The sequence below is a fragment of the Physeter macrocephalus genome, chromosome 14, assembly GCF_002837175.3.
Source record: "Physeter macrocephalus isolate SW-GA chromosome 14, ASM283717v5, whole genome shotgun sequence".
Classification (NCBI taxonomy): domain Eukaryota; kingdom Metazoa; phylum Chordata; class Mammalia; order Artiodactyla; family Physeteridae; genus Physeter; species Physeter macrocephalus.
Genome location: NC_041227.1, coordinates 80,573,840 through 80,600,677, shown reverse-complemented (window position 1 = coordinate 80,600,677; position 26,838 = coordinate 80,573,840). Strand labels below are relative to the sequence as shown.

Here is a 26,838-nt window from a genome sequence, read left to right as displayed (position 1 = left end):
AGGCCGTGGCCGACCAGGGGCCTGTGGGGCTAGGGGCACAGCCCTGTCCCTGGTGTGCATGGAAGCAGGGACACCCCCCCCACCCCCCACCCCACAAGGGTCTGTCCAGCCTCAAGCAGGCCGGACTGAAGAGCCTGGGTCTGTCTTTAGCCTCAGCGCCCCCTGGTGGCCCCAGCGGAGCAAGAGCCGGGCAGACGGGGACCCTGCAGGCGGAGGCGGGCGCGCACCGGAACCCGGGGGCCATGGGGAGACTGGGGCTCTGGCAAGGGCGCTAACGGGAGCCATGGGAGGGAGGAGTGGGACGCCACCCGCGTCGAGCCTGGATGGGGTCGGGACGGCACTGCCCCCAGAGACGAGGACACTGGCCTGGAGAAACCAGTGCCGCCTGGGGGGACCCCGGGGCCCTCGCTAGAGGGAGCACTGCCCCCTGCCCTCCGAGTCCCCAGGCCAAGTTCTCGGGCAGAGCCCCGCCCCCGTCCCCTGCCCCAGCACCGCAGCTCCACGGGGGATGCGCCCCTCAGCGGCTGCACTGCACCGGCCCGCGGGGGCTTCCTGGAGCGATGTCCGAAGCTGAGGGTCTCGGGGAGCTGAGGTCCTTTCTGGTGGGGGAGAGAAGACTGCTCTGCCGACCCCCAGCGAGCCCCGCTCCCTCCGGGAGCTGACGAGGCCGAGCCCCTGGGCGGAGAACTCAGGGGCAGGGGGCGCCCGGGCACGGCCAGCTCTCCCCCAACCCCGATGCTGCCTGAAAGTGGGGAGCTGGGTGGAGGGCAGGGAGGAAGGGCCGAGACCGTGCCCAGCAGGCAGGCGCCCTCCTGTCTCCAGATGGACACCGCCACGTGCCCAGCCAGGAGCAGGCAGGCTGGCCGGGCCCTGGGGGCAGGGCTCCAAGCTCCCAGGTCCCACTCACTCCCGGGGTCTCCAAGGAGGCAAACCACACAGGCAGCAGCATCGGGGAGTTCAAAGGTTTCATTTGAACCCAGCCCCTCGCCTCGACTCGCTAGGATGTCAGCATCCCCTCCTCCCAGAGGGGCTGTGCCCCCGTCACTCCGCAGGCGGGACAGCCTCCGGGGCAGACGGCCCCCCACTGCTGGCCAGGGGCGGCTGGGCCTGGGCTCTGAGCGCCGGCCCCGCCTGCCTTGATGCTGCCGGAGGAGACCACCAGTGGACCAGGCGTGCAGTCGGGCTGCGGCCCAGGCTCACATCACAGCCTCCATGTGCAGGATCCTCAGGGCCTCGGAGATCTGGGCGCTGGTGTCCATCTGGCCATACATGCCCACCAGGAAGGCCCGGTGCAGCAGCACGGCTGCATGCTCTGGGGACAGACGAAGACCCTGTCAGGCTGCGCTGCCCTGACATCCTGGCCGCGGCGGCCAGGTCATCAGGCAGCTCTCAGAAGCGGAGCCTCTGGTCTTTCCCCGAGAGCCTGGCCCCGGGTACCGAGGCCTCCGGAGGCACCAGGGCCTGGGCGGGTGGGGTCGGGGAAGACTCACCCTGGCAGAGGAGGGTGTACTCCGGCAGGTTCCGGAGGGCCGTCTGCGCTACTTCAAAGTCCCGGCTGCCCAGGCAGTACATGAACGTGGGCAGGAAGTCGGCTGCGATGCTGAAAGAGCCACGTGCTCAGGTTGGCACCTCCCCCCGTGCCAAGACGGCCAAGGCCCCGACGCCTCCCCAGAGCCCCGTGCCGGGCCCCACCGGACGGGAGGAGCAGGAGGCCTGGCCCAGGGCACCGGGCGGCCCGTGGCGGCAGGTGGCACCGGCTCACCTGGGGTTGCTCTGGATGGAGCGCAGGGCCAGGCTGAAGGCCAGGCTGCGGCAGGACTCCTCAGCTGAGCTCATCAGCCGCTGCAGGCTGGTCTGCGGGGGCGGGGGCGGTGTCAGCAGGGCCACCCTCCCGTCCAGGGGACCCCACTCCCTAAGCCCCCTCAACATCCCCCGTCGCTGGGCCCTGGGACCTCAGGACCCATGAAGCACATAGGAGCTCCAGCGCAGAGTGGAGGAGCGGGCTGCCTCAGTTCTGGGCGGGACTGAGCATCTGGGGCGGGGCCGGGCTCAGACGTGGCGCCCGCCCCCAAAGCCCAGCCGCTGAGGGCTGAGCGGGGTGCACAGCAGGAAGGAGGGTGGTGGGCGGCGTCCCTGCCCGGGGCCCAGTGCGGCTTTGCCCTCCCGCCCCGGCCTCTGACACGTGTCCCAGTTCCTCCGGGCACGTGGCAGCTCCCGCACCGAGAAGAAGCCCAGGATCTCGGGTCTCCGCCGGGACATCTCATCCACGTCGCTCAGAACCTCCAACAGATCTAAGATGGGTAGAAAGTGTGTTGTGAGGGCCAGGCTGCAGCTGCTGGGCTCGGGGGCGAACCTGTCCCCCACGCAGCCCAGAGGCAGGAGTGGTGGAGTCCCGGGGCCAGAGCCCGCTGCCCCACAGCACACCTGCCGGGCAGGGGCCCCGGCCCGGCCTCAGCACAGGCTCTGGCGGAGGGACCTGTTCTACAGGTGCAGCACGGCTGCTCGTGACGTCAGCGCCGGTGCCTCCTGGGGCTTCCATAGCATCCCTAGTGCTTGCTCAGGTCAGGGGGCCCCCAGCACCTTGGGACGGAAAGCACTGGGGGTGCCACTGCCTTCCCAACTACCGAGCCAACGACCCCAAACCGGAGGTGCTGGCCGACCAGGCTTTCAGAGGTTTCTGGGGGGCCCAGGGACCTGCATCGGCACCACGCTCCCCAGCTGTCTGCCCCGGCTGCCCCGAAGCCACACTGCACAAACACGGCCCTGCTCCTCCCCGCAGGTGGCCACCCAGGCCCTCGGCTCCCCGGTAGGGGACCAGGGGCTGTCGGCCAACTCCCCGCCAGGCCCCTCTTCCTCGGTGCCCACGGGGACTCCAGGGGGCTCCCCGGCGCCACTGGCCAGCAGAGGAGCCACCCCCAGTCTCCAGCCCTGCTTCTTCCCCCAACCCCCTCTCTACCCACCCCTATTCCCACTCTGAGGAAAGAGCCCAGCCCCTCCCGGGACCTGGCAGGGGCCCTGCTGTCTTCTGGATGCCCCCCCCCCAGGAGAAGCCTGGACGGCCAAGGGCCGCTGTGGGACCCAGGATGCCGCAGGGACAGAAAGGGAGGCCACCACCCACCGCGGGGCCGACCGGGCCTGGGGGAGCCAAACCCCCAAACTTACCCTCGACCGTCTGGCCCCGGGAAAGCCTCTTCACATAGGGGGCCACTTCAGCTGCGGTCAGAGGGGTGAAGAGGGAGATGCTGACCAGAGGCAGGGGGCCAGCCGAGCTCTCGTCTGCAAGACAGGAGGCCAGTGCTGTCGGGTGGAGACGAGGACGGCCCGCCCCAGGCCACCGTCCAGAGGGCCTGAGAGCCACGGACACACTCGACACGGAGGCCGCAGGATCCATGTGCGTAAGCCAGGGGCAGCCTTGCTGAGCAGCGCCCGGAATCACACCAGACCCCCAAAGATGCGGCCCCTGCCCTGGGCTGAGCACGGTGCATGGCACACAACGGGCGCTCAGTACATGCGCTGAAACGACGAGCCTGCTGGGAGCTGCCTGGGAGACGCGGCACTTCTCTCTCGAGGCTCTCACCCCCCACGCTGTGCGCGTGGCCTTCCCTGCTGCCCCCGGCACACGGCGGGTGCTCAGTAAGGGCGCCTGCGTGCAGAGCACTGTGCCAGGCACGTCCGTGGACGGCTGAGAGTCACACTCGACACCAGCGACTTGGCAAAACCAGGGCAGAATGGCCGTGAAGGGCCAACACCGGACCTGGGCCCCCGGGCACTCGGCCCATTCACAAATCCACCGCGTGCCCGCCAGACACGATGCTGCAGGTGCCGGGTCGCCCCACCGTAGGGGCCACAGGACGGGGACGGGGACGAGGACAGAGACCCGGTTGGCCCCACAGAGGGCAGGTGCTGTAGGCCACGCTGGCCACACGCGACTCGGTGCTTTGCGCGTCACGGGCCCGGGGCCAGCGATGCCCGAGGGCGCCCGGGGCAGTCCAGCCGCAGCCCCGGCCCCACTCACCCTCGCCCTCCTCGTCCAGGCCTCGGTCGGCCCTGCCGTCCCTGCTGGGAAGGCTCAGCCCCGCCAGGAGTGACTTGAGCATCACCAGGTCACTGCTGTCGAAGGACAGGTCACTGGGGGAGCAAGGTTCTCCGTGAGGACCGTGCCACAGGTGGGAGGCAAGCAGGGCCCCGTGGGCAGGGGCTCAGGAGGTGCCCCGGGGGCCGAGGGAGGAGGAAGCCAGCTCAGAACGGCCCCGGCGCCGTGGGCAGTGTCCAGCCCCGCCACCACGCCCCCTGGGAGCTCCCAGCCCTGAGCACGCCACGACGGGACCCTGGCCGGAGAGGAGCCGTGCCGGACGGGCACACTCACTGGAGCGCGTCGGAGTGTTTCTGCAGGAAGGCGACGGCGGCCGGGGCATTGCAGGTGATGTACTTGTGGGTGAACTGCACGAACCTGCTGATGAAGGGGGCCAGGTGGCGGGAGGCCTTCCTGTAGTTCTGCAAAGGGAAGCGCGGGGCGGGAGCTTTCAGGGCCTGAAGCATCCCCCGTCTCGCCCGCATCACTCCCCCTGGAGCCTCACAGTACACCCTGGACACCACCAACATGCCGCCCTCTGCCGGGCAGCACGTTAAGGTCCCTAAGGGTCGGGAGTGGCCTTGTCCCTCATGAACCCGGAGGAGCGTGGGGTCTCCCCAGGCACGTGAGCAGCTGGGGGCCTTCCCCGGGTGAAGCTATCGGGCAGGCAGGTGGCCTGGCCCTGCCCCTGATGCAGCCAAGGGGCGGCGCCCTCACGCAGCCGCCTCAGGTGGACGAGGGGACGGACCCTCAGTCCTGGTCGGAAAGACCGGGGCTGCCAGAGTCGTGGGAGCAGAAGGGGACGAGCTGGATGGGGAGAGAGCTCAGGACGGCGGGGGGGCGGGCCGGGCGGGCGGGGGCACTGGCTGAGAAGGGCGCAGGGAGAGGGACCGGGCCCAACCCCCGGGGCTCCCGGGCCCAGCGTCCGGAGCGTGGGCAGCGGGGCACCCACCAGCAGCAGGCGGAGGAAGGAGAGCAGGCAGTCCCACAGCGCCCCCTGGTGCTCGCTCTGGAACACCTGCGGCTGCAGCAGCTCCAGGATGCCCAGCACGTGCAGGAAGAAGGTCAGGTGGTTCTGCTGCCGGAACTCCTGGAAGTTCAGGTGGTTGCGGCCGTGCAGGAGGGCGGCGATCATGGGCAGGTGCCTGGGGGCGACGCATGCGCTCGGTGGGCCTGGGCCGTCTCCCCCAGCCCCCCTCACCCCACCCCCCGAGGGCCAACATCAACTTGCACTTGGAGACCAGCCGGAGCCCGCTAACCCCCACCGTGATGTTCTGGGCCGCTCACCTGACCCACGCTCTCCCGTGTCCACCAGGCCCGCCCCCCGACCGAGACAGCTTAGTCGGGAAGCAGCCGAGGCCCCGGCTGCCCGTGACGACACCACCACAGTGCGCGTCCACCCGCTCTTAGCCGCAGAGCCCGCCTTACAGGAACGCCTGGTGTGGGAGCCGCTCCAGGCTGGGGCGGGGAGGGCACCCTGCCAGCGAGCTTTGCCCGCTCAGGCTGCAGGTGGGACAGGCCAGGCGGTACCTGAGTAGCAGGATGGGGTGGGCCACAGCCAGCTTCCGACAGGCCATGTTGGCGTCGGCCACTCGGTTCTCGGCCGCCCGGGAGTCGCTGGTGTCCGCGAGGAGGGTGATGAAGCGGTGAATGAGGCCGTCCAGCTGAGAGGGACGGGGGTGGTCAGAGCCGGGGCCGCCTGCAGCCCTCGCACCCTACCTGCCCGCCCCCCGCCGAGTCCGCTGCCCGTCACTGCAGGGGCTACGATGGGGCTCACCGGGCAGCGTGCAGACCCCTGCTCCAGGGTCCCCGGACCCCAAGGCCCTGGCATGGTCCCTAAGGACCTATGCAGCGACCCAGAGAAACCTGGTCCCCTAGTGCTTTCTGGCGCTCCTGGGGGTCAAACAGGCCGTGGCCAGAGCTCCCAGCCAATCTCAGCACGTGGTGTGTGAGGTCACCCTCTCCGCACAAACAGAATGAAAGCCCTACACTAGCTCGGACGAGAAAAACCAACCTTACAAATAAAGCGTAATTTCAGGTGTGTAAAACAAGTAACACACAAAAGTGGAAGGAAGCACAACTGGAAAAACATCAACTTCCCTCCCTGCCCCGAGAAGCAGGGCAGGCGGCAGATCCGACTCCAGGGTCCAGCCCAGGGAAAATGGGCAGGGGGCCCACCAGACCCCCCTTCCCCCGCCATCACCCAAGGGAGGTGAAGGCAGATGCCACGCAGACCCGCGCGCAGAGGCCCCACGCTGGGCCAAAGGCCAGCGCCACGGCAGGCAGCCAGGAAGGGCTGCGGGTGCTGGGACAAATGCCACACCGTCACACACACACACACCACGCGGCCTGCTGTAGTCAACGGTCCCTCATCAGGGAACGAGGGGGACACCCACCCTCCTCTGCTCCACACCCAGAGGACTTCTTGGAGGAGGAAAAGATCGTTTCCAGACCCTTCAAGAGGTCGGACAGGCGAGGGTGGCAGGGCAGCCTCTGCCCTCAGACATGCCATCGACACTCACCAGGTGCCTTTTTTGTCTTTAGATCTGAGAAAAGGCATTTCTCTACCTCCCAGGTGGCGTTTCTCCCTCCAAGTGAAGGACAAAGGCGGCCCCGGTGACCCCGTAGGGCTTTACCTTGCAGACGCTGCTGCCGGCGGCCCCTTCGCTGTGCAGCAGGACGTCAGGCACAGGCACCCGGAGGTCCGGCCGCTGCAGGTAGAGGTGCACGAGCAGGTCTCGGCAACGCCTGCCCAACACGCTGCGAGAGACCAGAGACCAGACTCGGGGGGGCCGCGGGACCGGGGAGCTGCCGTTCCCACTGCGGGCTGCGTGCAGAGCTGGTGTGCCAGGCCCCTCACCCCTACCCCACCCCCACTGGTGGCCTGGGCTCCTTCCCACGGTGCTCACACCTGAGCCGCGGCCTCCCGTCACACGGGCAAGGGGACAGGCGGGGGCTCCGCAGCCCGGGGTCCAGCAGCCTCACCTGTCAGCCCACTGCTGGATGCAGCGCGTCAGGTGCGCCGTCACTTTCCCGACGCCCTCATCGTCACCGCGGCAGCAGCTGAGCAGCAGGGGCAGCCGGGCCTGGAGAAGGCTGCAGGCGCTGGTGTCCCCGTCCTGGCTCCTGGTCTCTGCCTCCGCCAGGATCAGCTCCACCAGGCCGATGAGCTCCGGGGCCTGGACCCGCAGCACCAGCTCCTCCCGCCGCTTCTGCAGCGGGCACCGCCAGTCAGGCCCGGCCATGTCCACCCGCCACCCCACCCTGCGGGCAGTGGACACCCCAAAACCTGCCTGAGGGGTACGCTGGTCCCTGCCCTGCCAGATTCGAGGAATGTGGATGCAGGCCCAGAGGAAGTCCAGGGAGGCCGAGGGGTCAAACCTGGAGGAAGCGAGGCGGCTTGGCTGAGCACGGGGCACGCCTCCAGGCGGAGGGAGGCAGGGGTGGGGCGAGACGCTCCCTGCCGGCCGAGGGCCCCGGTCAGCTGTCAGGGTACGCGGGCTGCCCCAGCTGACCTCTCTGCAGCTCACGGTGGCAAAGCTAAGGTCGGCCCCGCCCCGCCCCACGCTTGCAGCCGTGCACAGGGGCCTCTGGCGCCCCGGCAGCACAGCACGGACGCCAGCCATTCACACGACCGGAGGACGGTGAACCCTACTGTCTGCCTGCTGGTCACCCAGAGAAGGGACACCGGGCCAGGCAAGAGCGCCCCGGTTCCTGAGGAAGCCGGGGGGGAAGGGTGCTGGATCAGATCCCCCCCACCCTCAAGGTCCCCGACGCTGCCCTCTGAACTCAGCTCCCGGAGGAGTCCAGGCAGGGCGGCTGCCACACGGCGCCCCGAGGCCCACACTGCCTGTGGCAGGCACAGACCTCCCGGTGGGGGACAAGGGTCTGGGGGACTCACCTTTGCTCCCGGTTCTTGCCCAGCAGGACGTGGATACACTGGTGCAGCGTGGACCAGCTGGACTGGTGCGTGAGCAGGGCTAAGAGGTAGGGTCGGAAAGACGGCACCTGCGGGCCGGGATGGCCTTTGCCCTGGGGAGGGAGGAAACCTGGGATGGTCCCCGCCGGGCTGACGGCTCTGCCGGGTAACGTCAGCAGGCGACAGCCCACGTGTGCCGGCACAGAGCAGAGGAAGGTGTCCGTTTCGAGGCAGATCCGAGGCTCCCGCCCGGAAAGCCACCCAGCCCGGCCGGTCACTCCGCAGGTTAAACATGGGCTGAACTGAATCCACTCCTCAGAGACCAGGAGACACGCGAGCAAAACCCTGGGCGCGGGAACGCCTGGACGGGCGGGGGCCGCGGGAGCGTGACCTCTGCTCTCAGAAGCGCAGACCAACCAGCGCGCGGCGGGATCACGTGCAGGGGCGGCCCAGCCCCTCCCCGGCGACCCGGTCAGTGTTTCCCCACCTTCCCCACGGCCACCCCGCGGAGCCCTGACGTGGGCTCCGACCCCTCAGAGGACCCCACCCCTCGTCAGGGGGTGCTGAGCTCCACTCCCCCTACCGCCTCGCGCCCTGTGAGGACCCGAGCCCGCAAAGGACCAAGCCACCCCCCGCCCGCCTCCGTGACCAGATCTGGCCAGTTGTGGTGACCCGCTCAGGGGAAACATGGGACCTGTCTGGCCACTGAGACTCAGGCCTCGGATCTGCTGGAACCGACAGAGAGACAGCCCAGCCCTGGGGCTGCCGGGCGGGCCGTGGGCCCAGCGCGTCGTGTCCGAGCGAGGCCCACCTTGCTCTGGGAGAACAGCAGCCGCTGCTGCAGGTCAGGGCAGCTACTGATCACCTCGGGGTCCAGCATCTCCAGCCAGTCGACAAGGAGCCCCGAGCAAGGTCCCAGCCGCACAGCCTCCAGGCTGCAGGGAAGGTGGGGTGGGCTCAGACGCGGCTGGCCAGGGCCGCCCCCTGCTCCCCCTCCCAGCCGGCCACCGCGCCGCCGGCTCACCTGCAGCTGTCAGAGTCCTGCTTCCCCAGGGCCGCGGGCTCCCCCTTCTCCTGCAGCAGCAGTGAGCTCACCACGGCCACGGGCCCCGAGGCCGGGAAGGCGGAGGCAGCCGAGAAGAGCGCGGCCAGCAGCTCCTCCAGGTGAGGCGACCTCACGGCGACCAGACCCCGGAGGACTGAGGGGGCGGGCAGAGAGAGCACCTGCGTCACTCCAGCTCAGGGGGCCACCGGACGCGAGGACAGACAGCCCCGCCCCCGGGCCCTGTTCTGGGGGCGCCCAGGAGGGGGACCTGCGTGCGGGGCGGCAAGGCGGGGTCTTTGTGGCACCCGGGGCCCAAGTACCTTTGCTGATAAGCTCGGGTTCCACGTCACACCCCTCCCCAGACTTGAGGGTGGCCGCGATGGCGCGGATGGTGGAGCTGACCACTTCCGGGTCCCCGCGGAACGTCAGGGCCTCCACCAGGTGCAGGAATCCGCTCCGCACTGCAGGGGAGCGCCGTGTGACCCACGGGACTCCTGCCAGGGGTGCTGGGCAGGCGACGCCCCTCGGTTCCCACAGGTACGCCCGCCCCTGGGGGGCCTCCCCAGCGCCCCGACCCCCAAACCGCTGGGCCCCACTCACCCCGACGCCACCCGGGACCCCTCTGGGAACAAGGCCCCGGTCCCCCTGACGCGACGGCAGAGAGCCCAGGACCCCCGCCGGCCCCATCGACCCCGCCTCACCATCGCTGATCCGGCGCCGTGCCGAGTACTGGGCGGCAAACAGCTTGAGCTGGGCCTGCAGGGGCCCGGCCTCCACGGCGGGGCTGTCCAGCCACTGCAGGGTCTGCACGAGCACTTTGAGGAAGCGCGACGAGAAGCCGGTGTCCTGGGGCACGCAGCGCTGGGGACAGCGCAGCACGGCTCAGACAGGGCCAGGGCCGGGCGGAGCCGTCCCGCCTGCCGCAGCGGGGGCCCCTCCAGCGCCCGTACCCACAGCCCACGAGGGGTCTGCTACCGCCTGTCCTCACGGAGCTCAGAGAGAAACGATCGAGGAGGTAGCACACGTGTGGGCACACAGGGGCAAGTAAGGTGAACGTGGCAAAACTACTGAAACCAGGTGGCAGACGCGGTGAAAGCCCAACACGCTCCGGCCCTGCTCACGGGAAGTTTCTGTCACAGAAGCGGGGGATCTACCCCCAGATCCACAGCAAAAGCCGCGTCTCCTCGTTTAGGAGCAAGGGCCGAGGCCCACCGGACAGCGTCAGGACACCCGTCAGCTGGGGCCCAAGCAGGCCTGGCCACAGAAGCCCCGAGGCTGGGGGGCCGGGACAGGGGACGGAGGCCTTTGCCGCGCGAGGCAGAGCCCGGGCGCGGGGACTCGGGGAGCGAGGCGCAGGGCTATGCCAGGGCCTACCTGGTACTGGCAGAGCTGGCGCATCAGAGGGCAGGCGAGGAAGTGGTTCTGGTGCATGACCATGGCCAGGGCGCCGCCGTGCGGGGAGTTCAGCAGGGTGGCGAGGGCCTGCAGGAGGCGCACCGCGACGCCCGGCACCTCGGGGCTCCCCTGGCGGACTCGCGCCAGCTCCCGGCCCAGGGCCTGCTGCAGCGCCAGGGCTACAGGGCGCGCGCTGGGGCTCTGCCACGGCGGGCTCGGGCTCAGCGGGAAGATCTGAAAGGCAGCCCTCAGGACCGCGCGGCTGGCAGGCGGGGCCTTCCCCGCAGAGCCCCCCCTCACCCCGCGCCCCGACCCACGGAGGCCGTCGGCAGCTGGCGCCGGCGCGCCCGGTCCCCAGCGCTCTCCAGAGGGGCGTGGGGGCGGGGGCAAGGACCGGGACGAGGCCCGCGGCGACAGGCCCAGGAAAGAGCGCGGGGACCTGTGCACACACGTGTGCGTACAGGTGTGTGACGTGAAGACAGAAACCGCGCGCTGCTGCTCTGCGGCGCCCGTCACGGCGAGGAGGGGGCGAGAACACGCGTGCCCAGGGAACCCCTGGCCGTGGATTCCAGGCGGGGGGAGGGACCGGGGAGGGAGGGTGTCCCGTACCTGCAGGAGCATGCCGGCCAGGTCGTCCTCGGGGCCCAGAACCCGCACCTGTGTCACGGCCCGGGTCCTGCCCTGGCCCGGGGGCTGCTCTGGGCTGCTTTTGGGTTTCGGCGCCTCCGTGCTGTCTGCAGGGAAGGAGGAGCAGGTCGGCTGAGAAGCCATCACGGCCAGCTGTGGCGGGGACCATGCCGACCACGGCCAGGCTCGCCCGGCGGCCCACCGCCCGGACAGGAGCGGGCTCACAGGCCCTGCAGAGGGCTCTCACCCCGGGACCCCCAGCCTCGCCAGGCCTGCCGAGGCCCACGAGGAACAGGGCCCGTAAACAGAAGCCCGGACGCCGGCCAGAAGCAAACGCTTCCCGAGCGGCCGTGCGAGCCGGGACGGGTGCGTACCTCGCCGGGCGGGCAGGGAGGCTGTGAGCAGGGAGTGGAAAGTCTGGCCTCCGGACGCCCCTCGCTCGTGCTGGACCTCGACCAGGTGAGCCATGTAATCTGCGGGGGGGCAGCCACGGGTAAACACGGGCCCCCAGGGAGGAGGGAAGCCCTCCGCACGGTGCCCGCAGAGCTCCAAGCCTCCCCAGGCCCCGGGAAGCTGGGCGACAGGGCCTTTCCGCAGAGAACCAGGCCGCGCCCGCAGCTCCCTCCACCCTCCAAGCCGAGGGCTGGACGCAGCTCCACCTTCCTGTTCGCAGCCCCTGCCCCGGGGCTGCTCCACTCCACCCCCAGCCTGGCTCCCCAGCTGCAGCCCCACGGTGGGCCCGGGGAGCTCGGGGGGGCGGGGGAAACCGGCTCTCACTCTTGTCCATGATGTTCTGCTCCAGGGTCTGGGGGTCGTGGGCCACCGCCTGGTCCAGATACTGGAGAAGTTTGCTCATGCTGGACACAGGGATGCCGAAGGACTGCACGAACAGCAGCAGCTGCTGGGGCTCCAGGTCCTGCAGGGCTGAGGGCGGCTCTCACTCAGCGACCGCCACCGGGTGACCCTGGCCCGCGGGGCCTGGCGGGGCCCAGGGCCCAGAGGGCAGCTCCAAGTGTGGCTGGTGGGTCCTCAGGCCCCCCACCCTGCGTCCTGAGGCTGCAGGCCAGCCCTGCGCTCCCTCCAGCTCAGAGTCAAGGCTCCCCTGAGTGTGTCCTGCTGCGCTTCCCAAGCCAAGCCAGCCCCCAGCCAAGCCGCCCCCCAAACTGCCCGGCCTGCCACCCCCGCTGGATACCACGCTGACCACCGCCGGATGCCCTTCCTCCTCGCTGCAGGCTGCCCAAGGCCACTCTGCATCCCAGAACCAGCTCCGAGGCCCCAGCCCCTCCTCCTCCCCTCCGAATTCCTGGACCGCTTGGTCTTCGTTCCTCCTCCAGCACCGCTTCTCACTGGAGGCCCTCGGCCTCCCCCCCGACCACAAGGGCTCGCGGGCAGCTGTCAGCGCACTGACAGCTCCACAAACATCTGCTGAATAACAGACACCCCGGAACCCACCAGAGGCCCCCGAGCTGTCCTCTCATCGGCAACAGCTAGAACACACGCCCAGGCCCACAGCAAGAGGCAAGGCCTGGGCCTCCCCGCCCGAGCCCCGCCCAGGCCATACCAGCGTCCACCAGGCGCGGGACCTCCGAGCGGATCATGCGCAACTTCAGCCAGTCGGGCAGCAGCAGCGCCTCTTCCGACGTGTCCACCAGGAAGGCCGTGGGCAGGGGCTTCTTCTCTGGGAACCAGATGTCCAGCAACGCCCGGAACTCGCCGTCGCCAGCTTCGGGAGAGACAACAGGGCAAGCACCAGGGACGGCTCAGCGAGGCCTTCCCCGGCCTCGCCACCCTAGGAGCTCCAGCCGCACCGAAGGCTGAAGGCCAAGGCCAGCACGTCCTCGGGTTACAGGTGCGAACTGGGGCTTCAGAGGATGGAGGAGAATCTACCGGGAGCTGAGCGCGGCCCGGCGGCAGAGGCTTTGCACGGCTGACTCGTGTAATCCTCACAACCGCGGCGTCGCCCCGTCTCAGCCGAGGAAACGGAGGTGCAGGGCTGGCCAGGCCGCCCGGGGGACGGCGTGAGGCTGGGGCCAGCACGCGCTCTGGGCTCTGTGGGCTGGGTCAAACCGGCTCCTTCCAGGGCTCAGGCTGCACAAAGCCCCGGGCAGCCAGTAGGCCAGGCCGGCACAAGGCCAGCCTCCCCTGGACACAAGTAAGTGGCAGGGCAGCCCACGGCTGCTGGACACAACAGCCCACGGCCAGCGAGTCGCGGCCCACACCCCAGGCCTGTGCAGAGGACCTGGAGCTCACTGCTCTGGGCACCAGCGTCCCCTCAGCTGGGCAGCCCCGTGTGGACACCTCCACCTCCAGAAGCCACAGCGCAGAGAGGAGCAGGCACAGGGGTGCCCAGCAATACCCACGTGCGTCTCACGATGACAGGACAGCGTGTGGGCTGACGCGGCATGGAGTTTGCAAACCCCCAGCCTGTGGCTCGGAAGGGTCGGCGGCGCACGGGGTCCCGCCACGTGGAGGCTTTCGCGTGCGCCCCCAGGACGGGCAGGGAAGGGTATCTACCTCCACGGGAGACCCAGGCCCCACCGCCCGCAGGCTGCTCACCGCGGGGCGGCCCCAGCGTCAGGAGGATGACCATGGCATGGACCACCAGGATGTGCATGGTGGCCGTCTCCCCGCTGGTCCAGCGCAGGAAGACCTGGTCTTGCGACTCCGACTGGAGGGGGAGGAAGGGGCTGAGCAGGCCGAGGCGCGGGCCGCGGGGGCCGGGCCCAGGGCGCCCGCCCGCCTTACCCAGCTGTAGACCTCCTCGCCCTCCTTGCTCTTGCGCATGCGCTGCACGTAGCGGGAGAAGATGGAGAGCAGGGCGGCCAGCACGGCGTCCGACTCGGCGCTGCAGGAGCGCTTGGAGAAGAGGTGGGACATGATGGTGGAGCGCTCCACGATGAGCCGGGCCACGTCCTGGGGGAGCACGGCGTCAGAGGGCACGGGGCCCAACTCCAGTCGTGCCTGGCCGACAGCCCCGTCCCCTCGGAAGGCCGCCCCGACACCACGCCCGCTCCGCACAACCACCCCCCACCACCGGGCAGCAGGCCGACGACGGACGGAAGGGCCCCACACGCAGAGCCCCGCAGCCGCGCAGGGCTGTCAACTGCCAAGCGGGCGGGAGGGGCAGCAAGAAGTGACAGGCTCCCTGGAGAGGGCCGGCCCCGCTCGGAGAGGAGAGCGAGGCATGGGGCAAGGCGCCATCTGCCCTCGAGCAACAGTGACACACGCTTCTCGAGACCCGAAGGGAAAGGCCGTCTGCAAACAGCCGGACAGCACGTTCACTTGAAAGCTGCAGCAGTGACGCGGGGCAGGCTGGCCCCTGGACCGGGCTCAGCAGGGCGAGGCCTCCAGCCCGGACCTTTATTACCGTCCAGCCCCTCGACAAGGAACCCAGGCTCGGACAGAACGCCCCTGCCCACCGACCTCTGTCTTCAGCCCGTTCCTCACTCCCTCCACTCACTCGTTCTACAAAGACCCAGGGCCTCCAGAACCTCCGCCGCTGTCAGCCGACACGCTAACAGGGGAGCAAGGTCAGAAGACAGACGGCCAGAAGCGAGGAAGACGAGGGAGAAAGCGGCCGTGTGCTCAGCTCACAGGGCCTCCCCAGCAGGGAGCAGGATGCGGGCCCCAGCCGCAGACTCCCGGGCTGGCCTCCTGCCCCCTGGCCTCCTGGGCTGGCCTCCTGCCCCTGGCCCCCTGGGTGGGCCAAGCCATGCCTCCCCCAGCCCGGAGCCACAGAGGCAACCAGACCTGGATGATCACAAGGGCACTGGGGGCTCCGGCCCTCGACCCTGGCTCCGGACAGAAGGGCACCGGCAAGGCAGCTGGGCACTCAGAGCCCGCAGCCGAGGTGTGGCCCTGCTGGCCCTGCACCCCAACCGGGCTGGTCAGGGCCCCCCCGCCCCGCCCCCCTCACCAGGGCCAGGTCGCTGTGCTGGCTCTGTTCCTCCACGGGCGTGTGCTGGGACAGGTAGACCAGGTAGGCACTGATGGTCTGCGGGTCCGTCTCCATGTGGATGGCCTGGGGAGTGGGGGGAGGGAGGGCGTGTGAGCGCACGCCCCAGCAGTGCCGCCCGCCGCCCGCCCCGCGGCCCCTCACCTGCTGCAGCGCCAGGGCGGTGGTGGTCCTGACGCTGTCGAACAAAGGCAACCTGGGCAGGTCTCGCAGCAGCCACTGGTAGCCCTGCAGCGCGTCCGAGTCGCCCGAGTCCTCCTCCATGGGGGGCTCCTTCTCCTCCCCGTCCCGCAGGCTGCCCTCCGAGAGCACCAGGGACAGGCCCTGCAAGCAGACACGCGCCCGGTCTCGGGGCCACCCACTCCCTCACAGCCCCGCGCGAGGGGCCGCTTCCCGGCAGAGACGTGCCGCGCTCGGAGCTACCACGCCTGGGGCGGAAGGAGTGCGGGCTGGCTCCCCTGGAAAGCCCGTCGCCAGCGCCTCGGGAGACACGGCAGGACGGCCACCGAGCTGCTCTCGGGACGTTTCCCATTAGCACCCAGGGAGGGGGCCCAGACGGGGGAAAAAGGGCTCTGAGCCCTGCGAAGTTCATGGCCGCGTCCTTTCCGTGCCCGAGAGTCAGCTAAGATACAAGTCTGGGCGAGCAAAAATTCTCGTCTTAACAAAACAGGGGAGAGCAGGGGTGCACGGGGAGCAGCGGGCCCAGACCGGCCGCCTCACCTTCGTGGCCAGCACCCGGGAAGCCACCTGGGAGGAGCCGAGGCGCCGTAGGAAGTAGTCCAGCACCTCGCAAGCGGTCTGCTCGTCGGCCCTGGGGCCCAGCAGCAGGTCCTGCAGGCGGCCCAGCAGCTGCCGCTGCTTCTGCTGCCTCTGCAGGGACAGGGGACCCTCAGGGTGGGTCTCCAGGGCCGCTGGGCTGGGCTGGGCTGGGCTGGGCTGGGGGCGGGGGTGCCGACCTGCCGCTTCCTGGCTTTCTGCTCTTTGCTCTCGCCCTCCTCCTCCTCCTCCCCGGAGGCGGGCTCGTCGGCAGCGTCGTGCAGCAGGAACTCGCACAGGCACTGCACCGGCAGCACGTCCAGGGATCCCTCGCTGGACTGCACCAGGTCGGCCAGCCAGGGCATGGACTGGGAGGAGGCCTGGGCAGGGCGGCAGCCACACGGCTCCTTCCGGTTAATCCTGCCGCGGCTCCTGCCGACCCACCCGCCCGCCACCCAGCGGGGACTCCCGAGGCGGCCCCGTGTGCGCCCCGCCGGCAACGTGCCACGGCCGCCGACCGCGCCGGGAGCGACGTGCAGGCCCAGGAGCCCGTCGCCACGTAGCCCTGTCTCCGGGTGTGCCCTCTTTGGCCACGGTCTCGGCTGACGCCGCAGCCCACGGACGCCCCTAGAAGGTTCCCCGCCCGCCCGCCCGCCTGCAGCCAGCCTCCTCCTCCCAGACCACAGCGGGACTCACCTGCCTCTGGATGATGTTGAGGAGGAAGTCCGGGTTCCGGCTCCGACACAGCAGGTGCCCGAGGCGGAGGGACTGGTTGAGGCCTTTCACCTGATCCAGGACGTGAGGGGGAGGCCTCCGGGGCGGCCCTCTGAAAGTTCCACAGGACCCAAGTGCGTCAAAGCCGCAGGCGCACTGCTCCCCGGGCGACGGTGGGGGGTGAGGGCGGGGCCGCCTGCCTCCCACCCGGGGGCAGCTGCCCGTCTTCCCCGAGGCCCGCGGTCCCTCCCCTCCCAGCCCAGCCACGGGGGGTCTCGGCCTCAGCACGGCCCGGCCGCGCGGAGAACCAGGACAGCGGCCGGGACACGGCGCCCCCGCCCGCCCCCGGCAGCTCCACGCAGCGCGTACTGGGGCTCAAGGCTGGTGAGCTGGGACAGGAGCAGGCTGCTGCTCTCAGTGATGGTCTGCTTGGTGGACGCAGCGGCCAGGTGCCCCTCGAACGCCAGGATCTCCTGCTTCTCCCGCTGCGAGACCTGCAGCTCCCGGGTGACCATCTCAGTCCGGGTCTCCTCGTCCGTCAGGGTGCACGGCGGGTACGAGTAATTGCTGGGGACCAGGCAGGAGGAAGCTGTCGCTGGGCTGCCAGGGGCCGGCTGCCGCCAGGCGGCGCTCGGGCGGGGGGGGCAGCACCTAGGACGGCGTCCCTCGCCCGGGCCCGGCTTGAGCCGTCAGGCGGTGGAGGGGACGCGGGGGCGCGGGGCGCCAGCAACGCGGCCACAGCCGGGCCCCCGTGAGGGAGCCGGGCGGCCCTCAGAGCCCACAGCCGGCCACCCTCTCTTCCCGCACAGCCGAGTGCTGGCGCCTCCAAAACCGGCCCACGCGTGTCAGGATCCTGGACCCGAGCGGCGCCTGTCCGGGGTGGCCACACGGGACCCCTGGACCCTTTCCAACGGGCCAGGTGGAAAGCCGGCTCACGGCTTCAAAGACACACGCGGCTTTCCGGGGTCACGAGCAGCTGGACCCGTCACGTGCTCTAGCCCGTCTAACCTAGCGTCTAACCTAGCGTCCTGTGGCAGCCACAGGGCGGCACCTGCCGCGTGCGGCCTCGGGCCGCCCCCGACCCCACGCGCCCGGCTCCCACACGCCACGGCCTCAGGCTCCGCTCCACCTCGGCCGGCGTCCCGTCCCGCAGCGGCCCTCGCCGCCCCCGAGCGCGCCGGCAGGCCGCACCCATCCCCGCCGCAGGAGCACGGCACACGCACGCCCCCGCCCAGCGCGGGGAGCCGCTTACTTGGTCATCACCATCTCCATGAGCATCTTCAGCGTGGGGTACTCCTCCCAGGCGGCCAGGCCTAGGGAGCAAGGCGACAGCAGGTGGCAGCCGGGACTCCCGGCCGAAGCCCCAGCCCCTCCCCGCCCGTCCTCCAGTCCCCAGCCGCCTCCGCTCCGGGTCCTGACAGGCAGGATGCCCGGGAGGGGGAAAGGTCAACACCGGCCCGGGGCCCACGGCCGGCCAGAGGGGGCTCACCGATGTTCTCTGGGTTGAACGCGGCGACGACCAGCAGGAGCGGCCACGCCTTCCAGTAGAGGGTGGAGATGGCGAGGTTCGGAGGCTGGTACCTGGGACGCAAGGTGTCGATGGCTCAGCCTCGGACCGCGAGGTCCCGGACGGGAACGGGGCCAGGCCAGGGCGGCGATCGCTTCACAGCCCCAAACGTCAGTACTGGAGCCTCAGTTAACTCCTCTCTGGGACTTGCGCCCCCAGGACGTGCACGGCTGTATCCAGCACACCGCTCGGGCCCACACCCCAGCCCTGGGCTCCGGGACACCTGCCCTACTTCCCTCAGCCTTGGCCCCCCACCCTATAGCTCGGGAACAGAGGAAAGCTAATAAACACTCGAGGACGCTAACTGCTGTTATTCCTCGCGTCAGAAAACCAGAAAACACCCCGGTATCCATCAACGTGCAACCATAACTTTCAAAAGTCACACAGCACGCCATCGTAATTACAGTCCTTCCGGATGACGCAACAGAAAGCAGCTAAGAAGCTGTTAGGAAAAATGAAATAAATCTGACGTGATGACTCGGCAACACTCCCCAAACTCGTCTATAGCTTGGACGCGATCCCACCACAATCCCAGTTGGCTTTTTTGTGGAAATCGACCAGACGACCCTAAAATTCACATGGAAACGCGAGGGCCCAGAAAAGCCAAAGTAACGCTGAAAACGAATAAACCCGGAGGACTCACTCTTCCCAATTCCAAGCCCAGCACAAAGTTACAGTAACGAAGACAGAAGCGTGGGCGTGAGGACAGGCGTGTAGGTCAATGGAACGGAACTGAGGATTCCGAAATAAACCCGTATGATTAAGGTCAACCGATTACCCATAAAGGACAATGAGGCATCCCCATGAAACAGAATAAGTCAGAGCCGCACCTCACACCGTATACAGAAATAAATTCAAAATGGATAACGGACCTAAACGTTAAGGCTAAAACTGTAAAACCGTTAGGAGAAGACACAGGAATAGATCTTTGACACCCTAGATGAGGCAATGGTTTCTTACGCGTGACACGAAGACCCGAGAAACCAAAGAAAAATAAACCGGACTTTATCGAGGTTAAAACGCTTTTGTGTCTCAAACGGCACTAAGAAAGGATATATCTACAAATCACAGGTATGTTAAGAGTCTCACTCCAGAACCTATAAAGAGCCCTCACAATCCAACAACAAATATTCAAACAACCCAGTTTAAAACTGAGCAAAGGACTCAGACGTTTCTCCAAAGAAGGTGTTCAAATGGCCCACAAGCACATGAAAAGCTACGCAAAAATGTCACTAGCGATTACAGAAATGGAAATCAAAGCCAAAATGAGGGACTTCCCTGGCGGTCCCCTGGTTAGGGCTCTGCACTTCCACTGCAGGGGGCACAGGTCTGACTCCTGGTCTGGGAACCAAGATCCCACATGCTGCGGCCAAAAAAAAACCACCAAAAAGCCAAAATGAGATGCCACTTCACACCCACTAAGACGACTAAAATAAAGAGATGGACCACCAGTCTCGGCAAACATGTGGAGGAACAGGAACCCTCGGACCCTCTGCTGGGAAAGTGAAACGGCGCAGCCGCCGCGGGAAAGTCTGGTGGTTCCACTAAAGGTTAAACACGTGACCCAGCAATTCTACTCCTGGGTATCCTTGCGAGAACTGAAAACATACGTCCTCACAAAAACGCAACCGTGGGGTTCCCAGCAGCGTGGTTAACTACAGTGGAAACAACCTAAGTGTGCGCCAACCAGCAAACAGATCGACAAAACGCAGTGCCTGCACCCGGCCACCGAGAGGGACAGAGTACAGGCGCAAACTAAACCCCGGAGGGGCCCTGAACACGTGACACGCGGTGGAAGGAGCCAGCCACGCAGGACCACGCGCTTTATGACTCTGTTTACGTAAAGCGTCCAAAAATGTCCAATCCACAGGGACAGAGTTGATTCGCGGGGTCTAAGGGGCAGGGGGTGGGGAGCGACAGCTAGCGGGAACAGGCTCCTTAAGGGGACACGGTTCGAAAGTTAGGCTGGCAATGGCTGCATAACCCCACGAATGTACTAAAAGCACCAAGTCACAAACTTCAAATGAGTGAAGCATATGAGAAATGAGAACTGTATCTCAGTCAAGTGGCTTAAGGAAACAGAGCATGAGCTCACCGTTGTCTAGAAAACACCGTGAATGTGTTCACACACACAGGAAACAAGCATCTAAGTGCCAGAGACCAAAAAGGAGAGAACAAGGGAGCAGGTCACAGAGACCCAGGCGACGGCAGTCAACCAGGCCTTGGGTCGTTCGCCGCGCGACCCAGCCTCATGGGTGTCTGTGGACGGGCCCCTGGATCCTTACCCAGGCGGGAGCTGGATGTTCTCCGGGTGATGGTAGGTGCACAGGTTCAGAACAGCGTCGATCAGCTGGATCCTCTCCACCTTCAGCACTTCCACGTCTGAAACCCAGAAACCACACACGGCTCACTCGGTGGAGGTCCAGGCCCAGACTCAGGCTGTGGACATCAGAGAGCAAGGAGACGGGGCGGGGCGGGGCCGGGGACGACATGGGCACAGGGCAGGATGCAACGACACGCAGCCAGCGTGAGCCGGCCTGGGGAGCCGGGGCACGTCTCCACCACGTGGCACCTGAGCTGGAGGGGAGCAGGCGGGACCGCTGGCAGCACACAGCGCAGCTGGGCTCGGGGCAGGGCCGAGACGTGACCACGCCCGTGTCTGGGGCAGAAGCGCCAGGGCAGAGCCCCGGGAGGCAGCGAGCCCCGCCACACCGAGGGGTCGGCAGGCCCATCGGCAACGGGACATACGTGTGCTCCAGAACAGGGAGCGCTCTGCGTAAGGCCACCGCAGTGGCCCGTTAAGGAGGCGAGCGACACACGCTCCTGCCAAAGTTCAACCACGTGGAGATTGGGCGCAAGTCCAGGGTGAGCTCCAGAACCAGCCTAAGGACCAGGCTGCCGTCTAAGGCACGCGCACAGCCCGATGCCCGATGCCCGTGAGGTCAGCAGCGGGGAGGCGAGGAGCCCGGGGCGGGAGGCCGTCACCCACAGGGGGCGGGACAAAGCCGAGGCCCTCACCGTCGGCCTGCACGGCTGCAGCCCGCTTCACCAGGTGGTCGGCCAGCTCCATGGCGTCGGCGGGGCCCAGCGGAAGCTCCCGGGACAGCCCGATGACCAGGACGCGCATCAGTGTGTCCTCCAGGATGGGCACCTCCGAGCAGAGGCGGAGGAAGAAGCTGCGGGCAAGGAGGGAGAGGCTGGGCTGGCGGGAGCCCACCCCAAACCCGCCGGGGCCGCCCACCCCCACGGCGGGCGAGGAGGGGGCAGGTCACTTGTGCCCGACGCCCCTGCGGACCGTGCCCCGCCGTCCCGAGGAGGACCGTGGGGGGAGCCCAGCCTCGTCCCGCAGCCCCCAAGCTGCGACACGAGACGGGCACGGAGCACAGGCGGGGGTGAGATGAGCACGCTGACCGGGCCCACGGTGGGGGTGGATGGAGCGACCTGTCAGAAGCACAGGGCAGGGCGTCCCCAGGCTCGGGGGACAGAGCACGACACTGGCTGAGGGAGGAAGATCGTGCGCGCGGCTGCTTGGAAGCGAGGAGGGGCGGGGAGCTGGAAACACCCCGGGGGCGCTGAGCTGGGGAGTCCCGGCGCACGGGCGCCGGCTGAGTCCCCGGGAGGGTGGCAGGTGACTTAGCAGAGACACCGCACCCTTGGGAAGAGCGGCACAGGGTGTGCGGGGCGGGACGGGGACGGTGACCCTGACCGAGACCAGACGGAGTCTCTGGGCTGGCTTCCGCGAGCCCGGCCTGGGCGGCCCTCGTGGCCCAGGGCCGGAAGGCACACTCACTTGCGGTCACTCTCGGGTGGCCAGTTGTCCCACTTGTAGTAGGTCTCGGGCTGCTCTGTGAAGAGCACCTTGTGAAGGCTGCAGGGTGGAGAGAGAGCCATCGGGTTGGAGTAGACGGGGCTCCCCACCAGCCCCGCCAGCCCCCACGGGCTGCGAAGCCACACATGCAGAGGGACCGCCCGATTCCTGAGCTCGGCACCCCCACGGCACCTCCGGAGGGCCTCCAGCCACCCCCCGGTGAGGCCTGGGGGGCTGGCAGGTGACAGAGCCCCCCAGCAGGGGGCTCCCAACCCTGGGCAGACGGGACCCCACCCCCCCGTAAGAGGAGGCTCTGCCCGGGGCCCTGACGCCACACAAGGGTCAGCTGCTGCCCACCGGGCCCCTGGTTCCTGAGAGGCAGGCGCCAGCCAGTGACCTGGCACCTAGGCGGCGAGCCCTGTCGCTGGCCCCCGCGCTGAGCGGGGGTGGCTGCCCATCCGAGCAGAGGGGCGCCGGCCGTACCAGTGCACGTAGTCCTTGGGGGCGAGCTTGCCGATGGAGGGCACGACGGTGTGCAGCCACCAGACGGCGTCCCGCTGGATCGCGGCGATCTGGTTCTGGAAGGAACGCAGCACCTCCAGGTCTGCGGGGGACGGGAGAGTTACAGAGCCCGCACGGCAGCCAGAGGGTCTAGCTCGAGGCCAGGCGCGGGAAGGAGGCCTGGGCGGCACAAGCCTCCCGCACTGCCGGCAGGTTAGAAAGGCAGACCTGAGATGGAGCGGGGAACTCGGCTAGGGTAAGGTTCAGCGAACAGCTGGCCATCCTCACGGGCCCAGGGCAACTCGGGGAACTGAAACCCTCAGGTTCCAAGTGTCCTTCCAGCCAAGGGCTTAAGGGGCCCGTGCAGCCAGGCCTCCCCAGGATCGGCCACGAACCAAAGCCGGCTGACCCAAACACCACCGCCCTGCTGCCCCACCTACCCTCGGCCCAAGGGCCGTGAGCCCGAAACGCCTTCACAACGGCACCAGGACCCGCGCGAGCAAACCATCCAAGCAGAGCACGGGCCTGGACCAGAAGCTGGTGTTCTCAGCCCAGACGGGAGGAACAGGAACCAGCCGGTTCCAGAAGCTCCCTCGGCCTCTAGGAGCTGGGCCGCGGAAGCGCCCCTTCCCGCCCCCGCCTCGGGGACGGCCTACAGCTGTGGAAGCGCCGCCGCCGCCGGGCCCGGAGCCTTACTCTTCTTCTCCCCTTTGTCCCAGGCGACGCCGGCCTCCTTCACCTGGGCCGTGATGCCCAGCATCATGGACACGGCCAGCACGTCCGTGATGTGCACCACGAAGCGCTCCTGCAAGCACAGCCCAGCTCAGCGGCTCTGCAGCCCTTGCCCGGGCCCTGCGCGCACGGGCCGCCGGGACGGGAGGACGCTGGACGGAAGGCGGCCTTGGGACCGAGAACCGGCCAGCGGCAAGGCCAGGCCGGGCCACAGGGAGGAGGCTCAGCCACCAGAGCTGGACTAAGCCCGCCCTCCCGGGAAGAGGACCACCCCGTGGGCTGTCTGCCGACCTGCCCACATGGCACTCAAGACCCTCCACCCCCGGCCCCGAGTCCTGCTCTCCAGCGGCACCTCCCACTGCTCGCAAACACCCCAAATCTACGGCCCTCTGTGCACCGTCTGCGTCGCCCTGCCCGCTCACGCCGTCCCCTGGCTTCCCCGGCCCCGCCGGCTACAGCTCTTCCCACCTCCGCACCCAGCCCCGAGGTCACCGGCTCCCCTGGGGCCGCCCGGCCGGCCCCTCCTCGGACCTCGCAGGATGGAGCCTCCGCTGCCTCCGGGATGGGCCACCGAGCACGCGGGGCACCCATCCCAGCCCGGCACGCTCCGAGCGGCGCGGGGGAAACCGCTGGGCGAGAGCCGAGCGGCAGGCAGCCTGCACGGGCCTGGGGGGCCGGGGAGGGGGCTGCCCACCTTGAACTCCATGTCCAGGTACTGGGGCTCCTTGCGCTCCTGCATGAGCCCGAGGCAGAAGGCCTGGAAGTTGATCTCGTGCTTGGTCTGCTTGATGATTTCGCGCAGCAGGGCCCGCGAGGCCCGCAGGTAGTCGTCCTTGTTGGTCAGCAGGTCCTGGAACACCATGGCCAGGAACTGGGGGAGAGATTGCGCCAGCAGCTGCAGGGGCCGCCCGCCGGCTTCCGTCCTCACCAGGCTGCAGGAGGGCTTCCCAGAGCCCTCGGACGAGGCCCCCGCCCGCTCCTGCCGCACGCCCCGGCCCGGCCCCTGGCGCCCCCACGCCCGAGCCCCTCACACACGGCTTGGCACCACGCCGGCCGCCGCCGTGCCCTCGTCTCCAGCCCGGGCGCGGGGCGGGGGGCCGCGGGCCTAAGGCCACGCCGGGCTCCCACCTTGGGTGCCAGCGCGGAGCTGTGCTGCAGCACGGCGTAGAGGGTCTGCATGTTGTTAGGGTTCCGCGCGTTGGAGAGCTCGTTGAAGATCACGAACTTGATGGTGGTGCCCAGGTTGTCCTTGTGCGCGTTCAGCAGCTCCCTGGACGCGGGCCAAGCAGGCAGCACTGGAGTGGCTGGGCCGCCCCCGCCCGCCGCCCACCCCCGCCCCGCTCCTCCCCCCCGGGCGCACCTGACGCAGAGCATGTAGTGGTTGAGCAGGACCTTGGGCTTGAGGCGGATCTTGATCAGGTGGGAGATGACGTCCATGTCCTCGGGGCCGTGCGTGCCGCAGTTCATGCACACGGACATGAGCAGGTCCTGGGCCGGCCGGGTCAGCTGTGGGGCAACGCCGTCAGCCCCGCGGCCTCGCCCGCCGGGGGGGCCCCACGCGCACGGCGCCCCTCACCTTGGGGTTCTGCAGCCACATCTCCAGCTTCTGCACCGCCATCAGCCGCACCTCCTTGTAGCCGCAGGTGGAGGTCAGGAGCCGCAGCAGGTTCCGCGAGACGTTGTCGATGGGCTGCCGCCGGTTGAGCTGGTCGCGCAGCATGTCGAGGACGTACTCCTCCACGCTCTCCGCCAGCTCCTCGTACCTAGGCCAGAGGGGGGAAGGCAGGCGGGCAGGAAGGCGGGCGGGCTCTCCGCGGGAGGGGCCGGGCCGGGGGGCCGCGCGGCGCACCTACCTGGGCATGAGCTGGCCCTCCTGCTCGGGGCTGAGCTTCTCCTCCGCAATCAGGAGCTCCGTCTGGCTGTCCTCCTCCTCAGTGAGGGAGGGGTGAGGGCTGCTCCCTGCACACCAGCGCCACATGGATACGTGCGCCCAGCCGGCCCTCGGGCACCCACGCCCCTGGTGGTACCCGGCTCCGTGGAGGGAGACGACCTGCCCCGGCCCCTCCCGCGGGGAGCCCCGGCCCGGCCGCCCAGCATCTCTCACCAGCACTGAGTTCCCCTCCACTGCGCCCCGCCTCCCCCTGCAGGAGCACGCTCTTGGGGGGCATCTTGGTGTTAAAGGCCGTCTGGATGTTGTCCACGAAGGTCTTGCAGTGCGGGCTGTCCACCCAGATCCGCTCCCCCAGGGAGTCTTCAATGTACACCTGCGAGGACAAGGCCTGCACCTCCCGCCTGCCCTCCGCCACACCCCAGGGACGCCGCAGGGAGGAGCCAGCCGGGTGCTTCCCCAGGGCCCCAGCGGACAGGAGCAGGGCCGTGAGACACAGCCCACCGGAAAGAACGCATTCCGTTGCCCCTTTTTCGCCCCGGGGGTCGAGCGGCGCACCCCACCTCCCTCGGCCCTCTGCCCCCTTCACCAAACAGCAATCTCCTGGGAAAGGCCCGCTCACCTTGACAAAGATCTCGGGCCAGTTCTCGTCCTCCTCGTACGCGGCCATGAGGAGGCTGCAGGCCAGCACGGACACCAGGCTGTTCCCCTTGGCCTTGAAGTTGATGGAGGCGTCCCGTCGCAGGAGGCTGCACAGAGCCTGCAAGAGACACCGTGGTGGCCGGGGAGGCCCGTCTCGCCTCCACCTGCCCCTTCCCCGGACGGAGGAGGGGACGCCCAGCCCTCACCTCGATGACCCCCTCCGTGGCAAAGATGTTGGGCTTGATCTTGGCCAGGTACATGAGGCTCAGGTACAGGGTGCTGTCCGGCTTGGCCCGCGTGACCTTCAGCTGCTTCACGGCCCCGCACAGCACTCCCTCCAGCCTGTCGTCATTGCCCTCCAGCTCGGCCGCCTCGATCTCGTCCAGCAGCACCGCGGGCGGGACTGGCAGGGGAGACGGGGCCCTGTCAGGCGGGCAGCTCCGAGCAGAGGCTGCCTCGCGGGGGCCCCAGGCCACGGGCTGACTGGGCCAACCACCAGAGACCGGCCAGCGAGGGTCTCAGGGCTGAGCCGGTCTCCCAGGAGGACGCCGCCAGGCAGATGCTGCCGCGACCCGCGGGAACGACCAAGACCATGAAGGGTCGGCCTTAGCCAGGTGCCACCATAGCCATCTCGCCACACCCACGGCTACCCCAGGGTGATCTGATCTTGAAACACCTACTTTCCTACGAGTGGGACGTTTTTTCTAAGCTTTTAAGTCAGCCAGCACAATGTACCCGCAGCCTTCCTTCTCTTCTGTCATGGCCGCTTCTTTGCCGTCCCTCCCCGGGTCTGTCCCGCAGAGGCTTTTCTGCTCCGTCTTTGCAGGGAACCCACTGGGGGCTTCGACCCTCTTCCTGCACAGCTGCCCTCTGCTCTGCTCTCCACTCCTTTCCTCTTCACTTCCTCGCCCGTCCTCTGTCCCCCACCTTCCTTCTCCGACGGGAACCGCAGCTCCGGCACAGCCCCCGCCCACACTTGAGTCCCTGCTCCTCTGAGGGGCCCTCTCGGCCGGGCTTCGGCTCCATCCCGTGTTTTCTCTGTGCTGCGTTTGTGATTGTTGTTTTACCTATTCTCTGACTTCCATTACGACATCTTCTCTGACCCAAAGGGTTTTTTAGGATTGTGTTTTTAGATACCCCAACGATGGAAGGAGGCATTGTTACTGATTTCTAACTTAACTGCACTGAAGACAGAGAATTCAACAGTAGCCCCAGAG

The 26,838-nt window shown here is 68.3% G+C and overlaps 1 protein-coding gene across 1 annotated transcript; it reads right to left on the bottom strand.

The window, feature by feature from the left end:
* Window positions 1–954: 954 nt before the first annotated feature.
* On the bottom strand, window positions 955–26,382 carry INTS1 (integrator complex subunit 1). Its single transcript, XM_028498062.1, has 46 exons — window positions 26,357–26,382; window positions 25,828–26,104; window positions 25,602–25,739; window positions 25,196–25,355; window positions 24,945–25,050; window positions 24,668–24,854; window positions 24,452–24,597; window positions 24,220–24,361; window positions 23,786–23,962; window positions 23,056–23,164; window positions 22,342–22,462; window positions 21,841–21,918; window positions 21,069–21,226; window positions 20,336–20,432; window positions 17,973–18,064; window positions 17,736–17,796; window positions 16,853–17,050; window positions 16,466–16,595; window positions 15,970–16,149; window positions 15,734–15,883; window positions 15,158–15,337; window positions 14,975–15,079; window positions 13,804–13,971; window positions 13,615–13,726; window positions 12,620–12,781; window positions 11,836–11,982; window positions 11,433–11,531; window positions 11,041–11,165; window positions 10,411–10,665; window positions 9,738–9,897; window positions 9,357–9,497; window positions 9,016–9,190; window positions 8,803–8,926; window positions 7,974–8,104; window positions 7,366–7,453; window positions 7,058–7,284; window positions 6,709–6,832; window positions 5,603–5,736; window positions 5,025–5,217; window positions 4,367–4,494; window positions 4,016–4,128; window positions 3,163–3,276; window positions 2,221–2,291; window positions 1,763–1,854; window positions 1,491–1,600; window positions 955–1,312 (listed from the first exon to the last, which is right to left on the bottom strand). Exons 1-46 carry the CDS (start codon window positions 26,380–26,382, stop codon window positions 1,197–1,199), a joined length of 6,327 nt encoding a protein of 2,108 aa, XP_028353863.1. The 3' UTR covers window positions 955–1,196.
* Window positions 26,383–26,838: the final 456 nt, after the last annotated feature.

Excerpts from the sequence above, each read along its gene's own strand:
- INTS1 (XM_028498062.1), bottom strand. The coding sequence starts at position 26,382 with ATGACAGAAGAGAAGGAAGGCTGCGG. Across the intron at positions 24,362-24,451 it reads CACTACATGCTCTGCGTCAG|GGAGCTGCTGAACGCGCACA; the intron begins GTGCGCCCGGGG and ends GCCCGCGTCCAG. Across the intron at positions 13,972-14,974 it reads AGCACAGCGACCTGGCCCTG|GACGTGGCCCGGCTCATCGT; the intron begins GTGAGGGGGGCG and ends GTGCTCCCCCAG.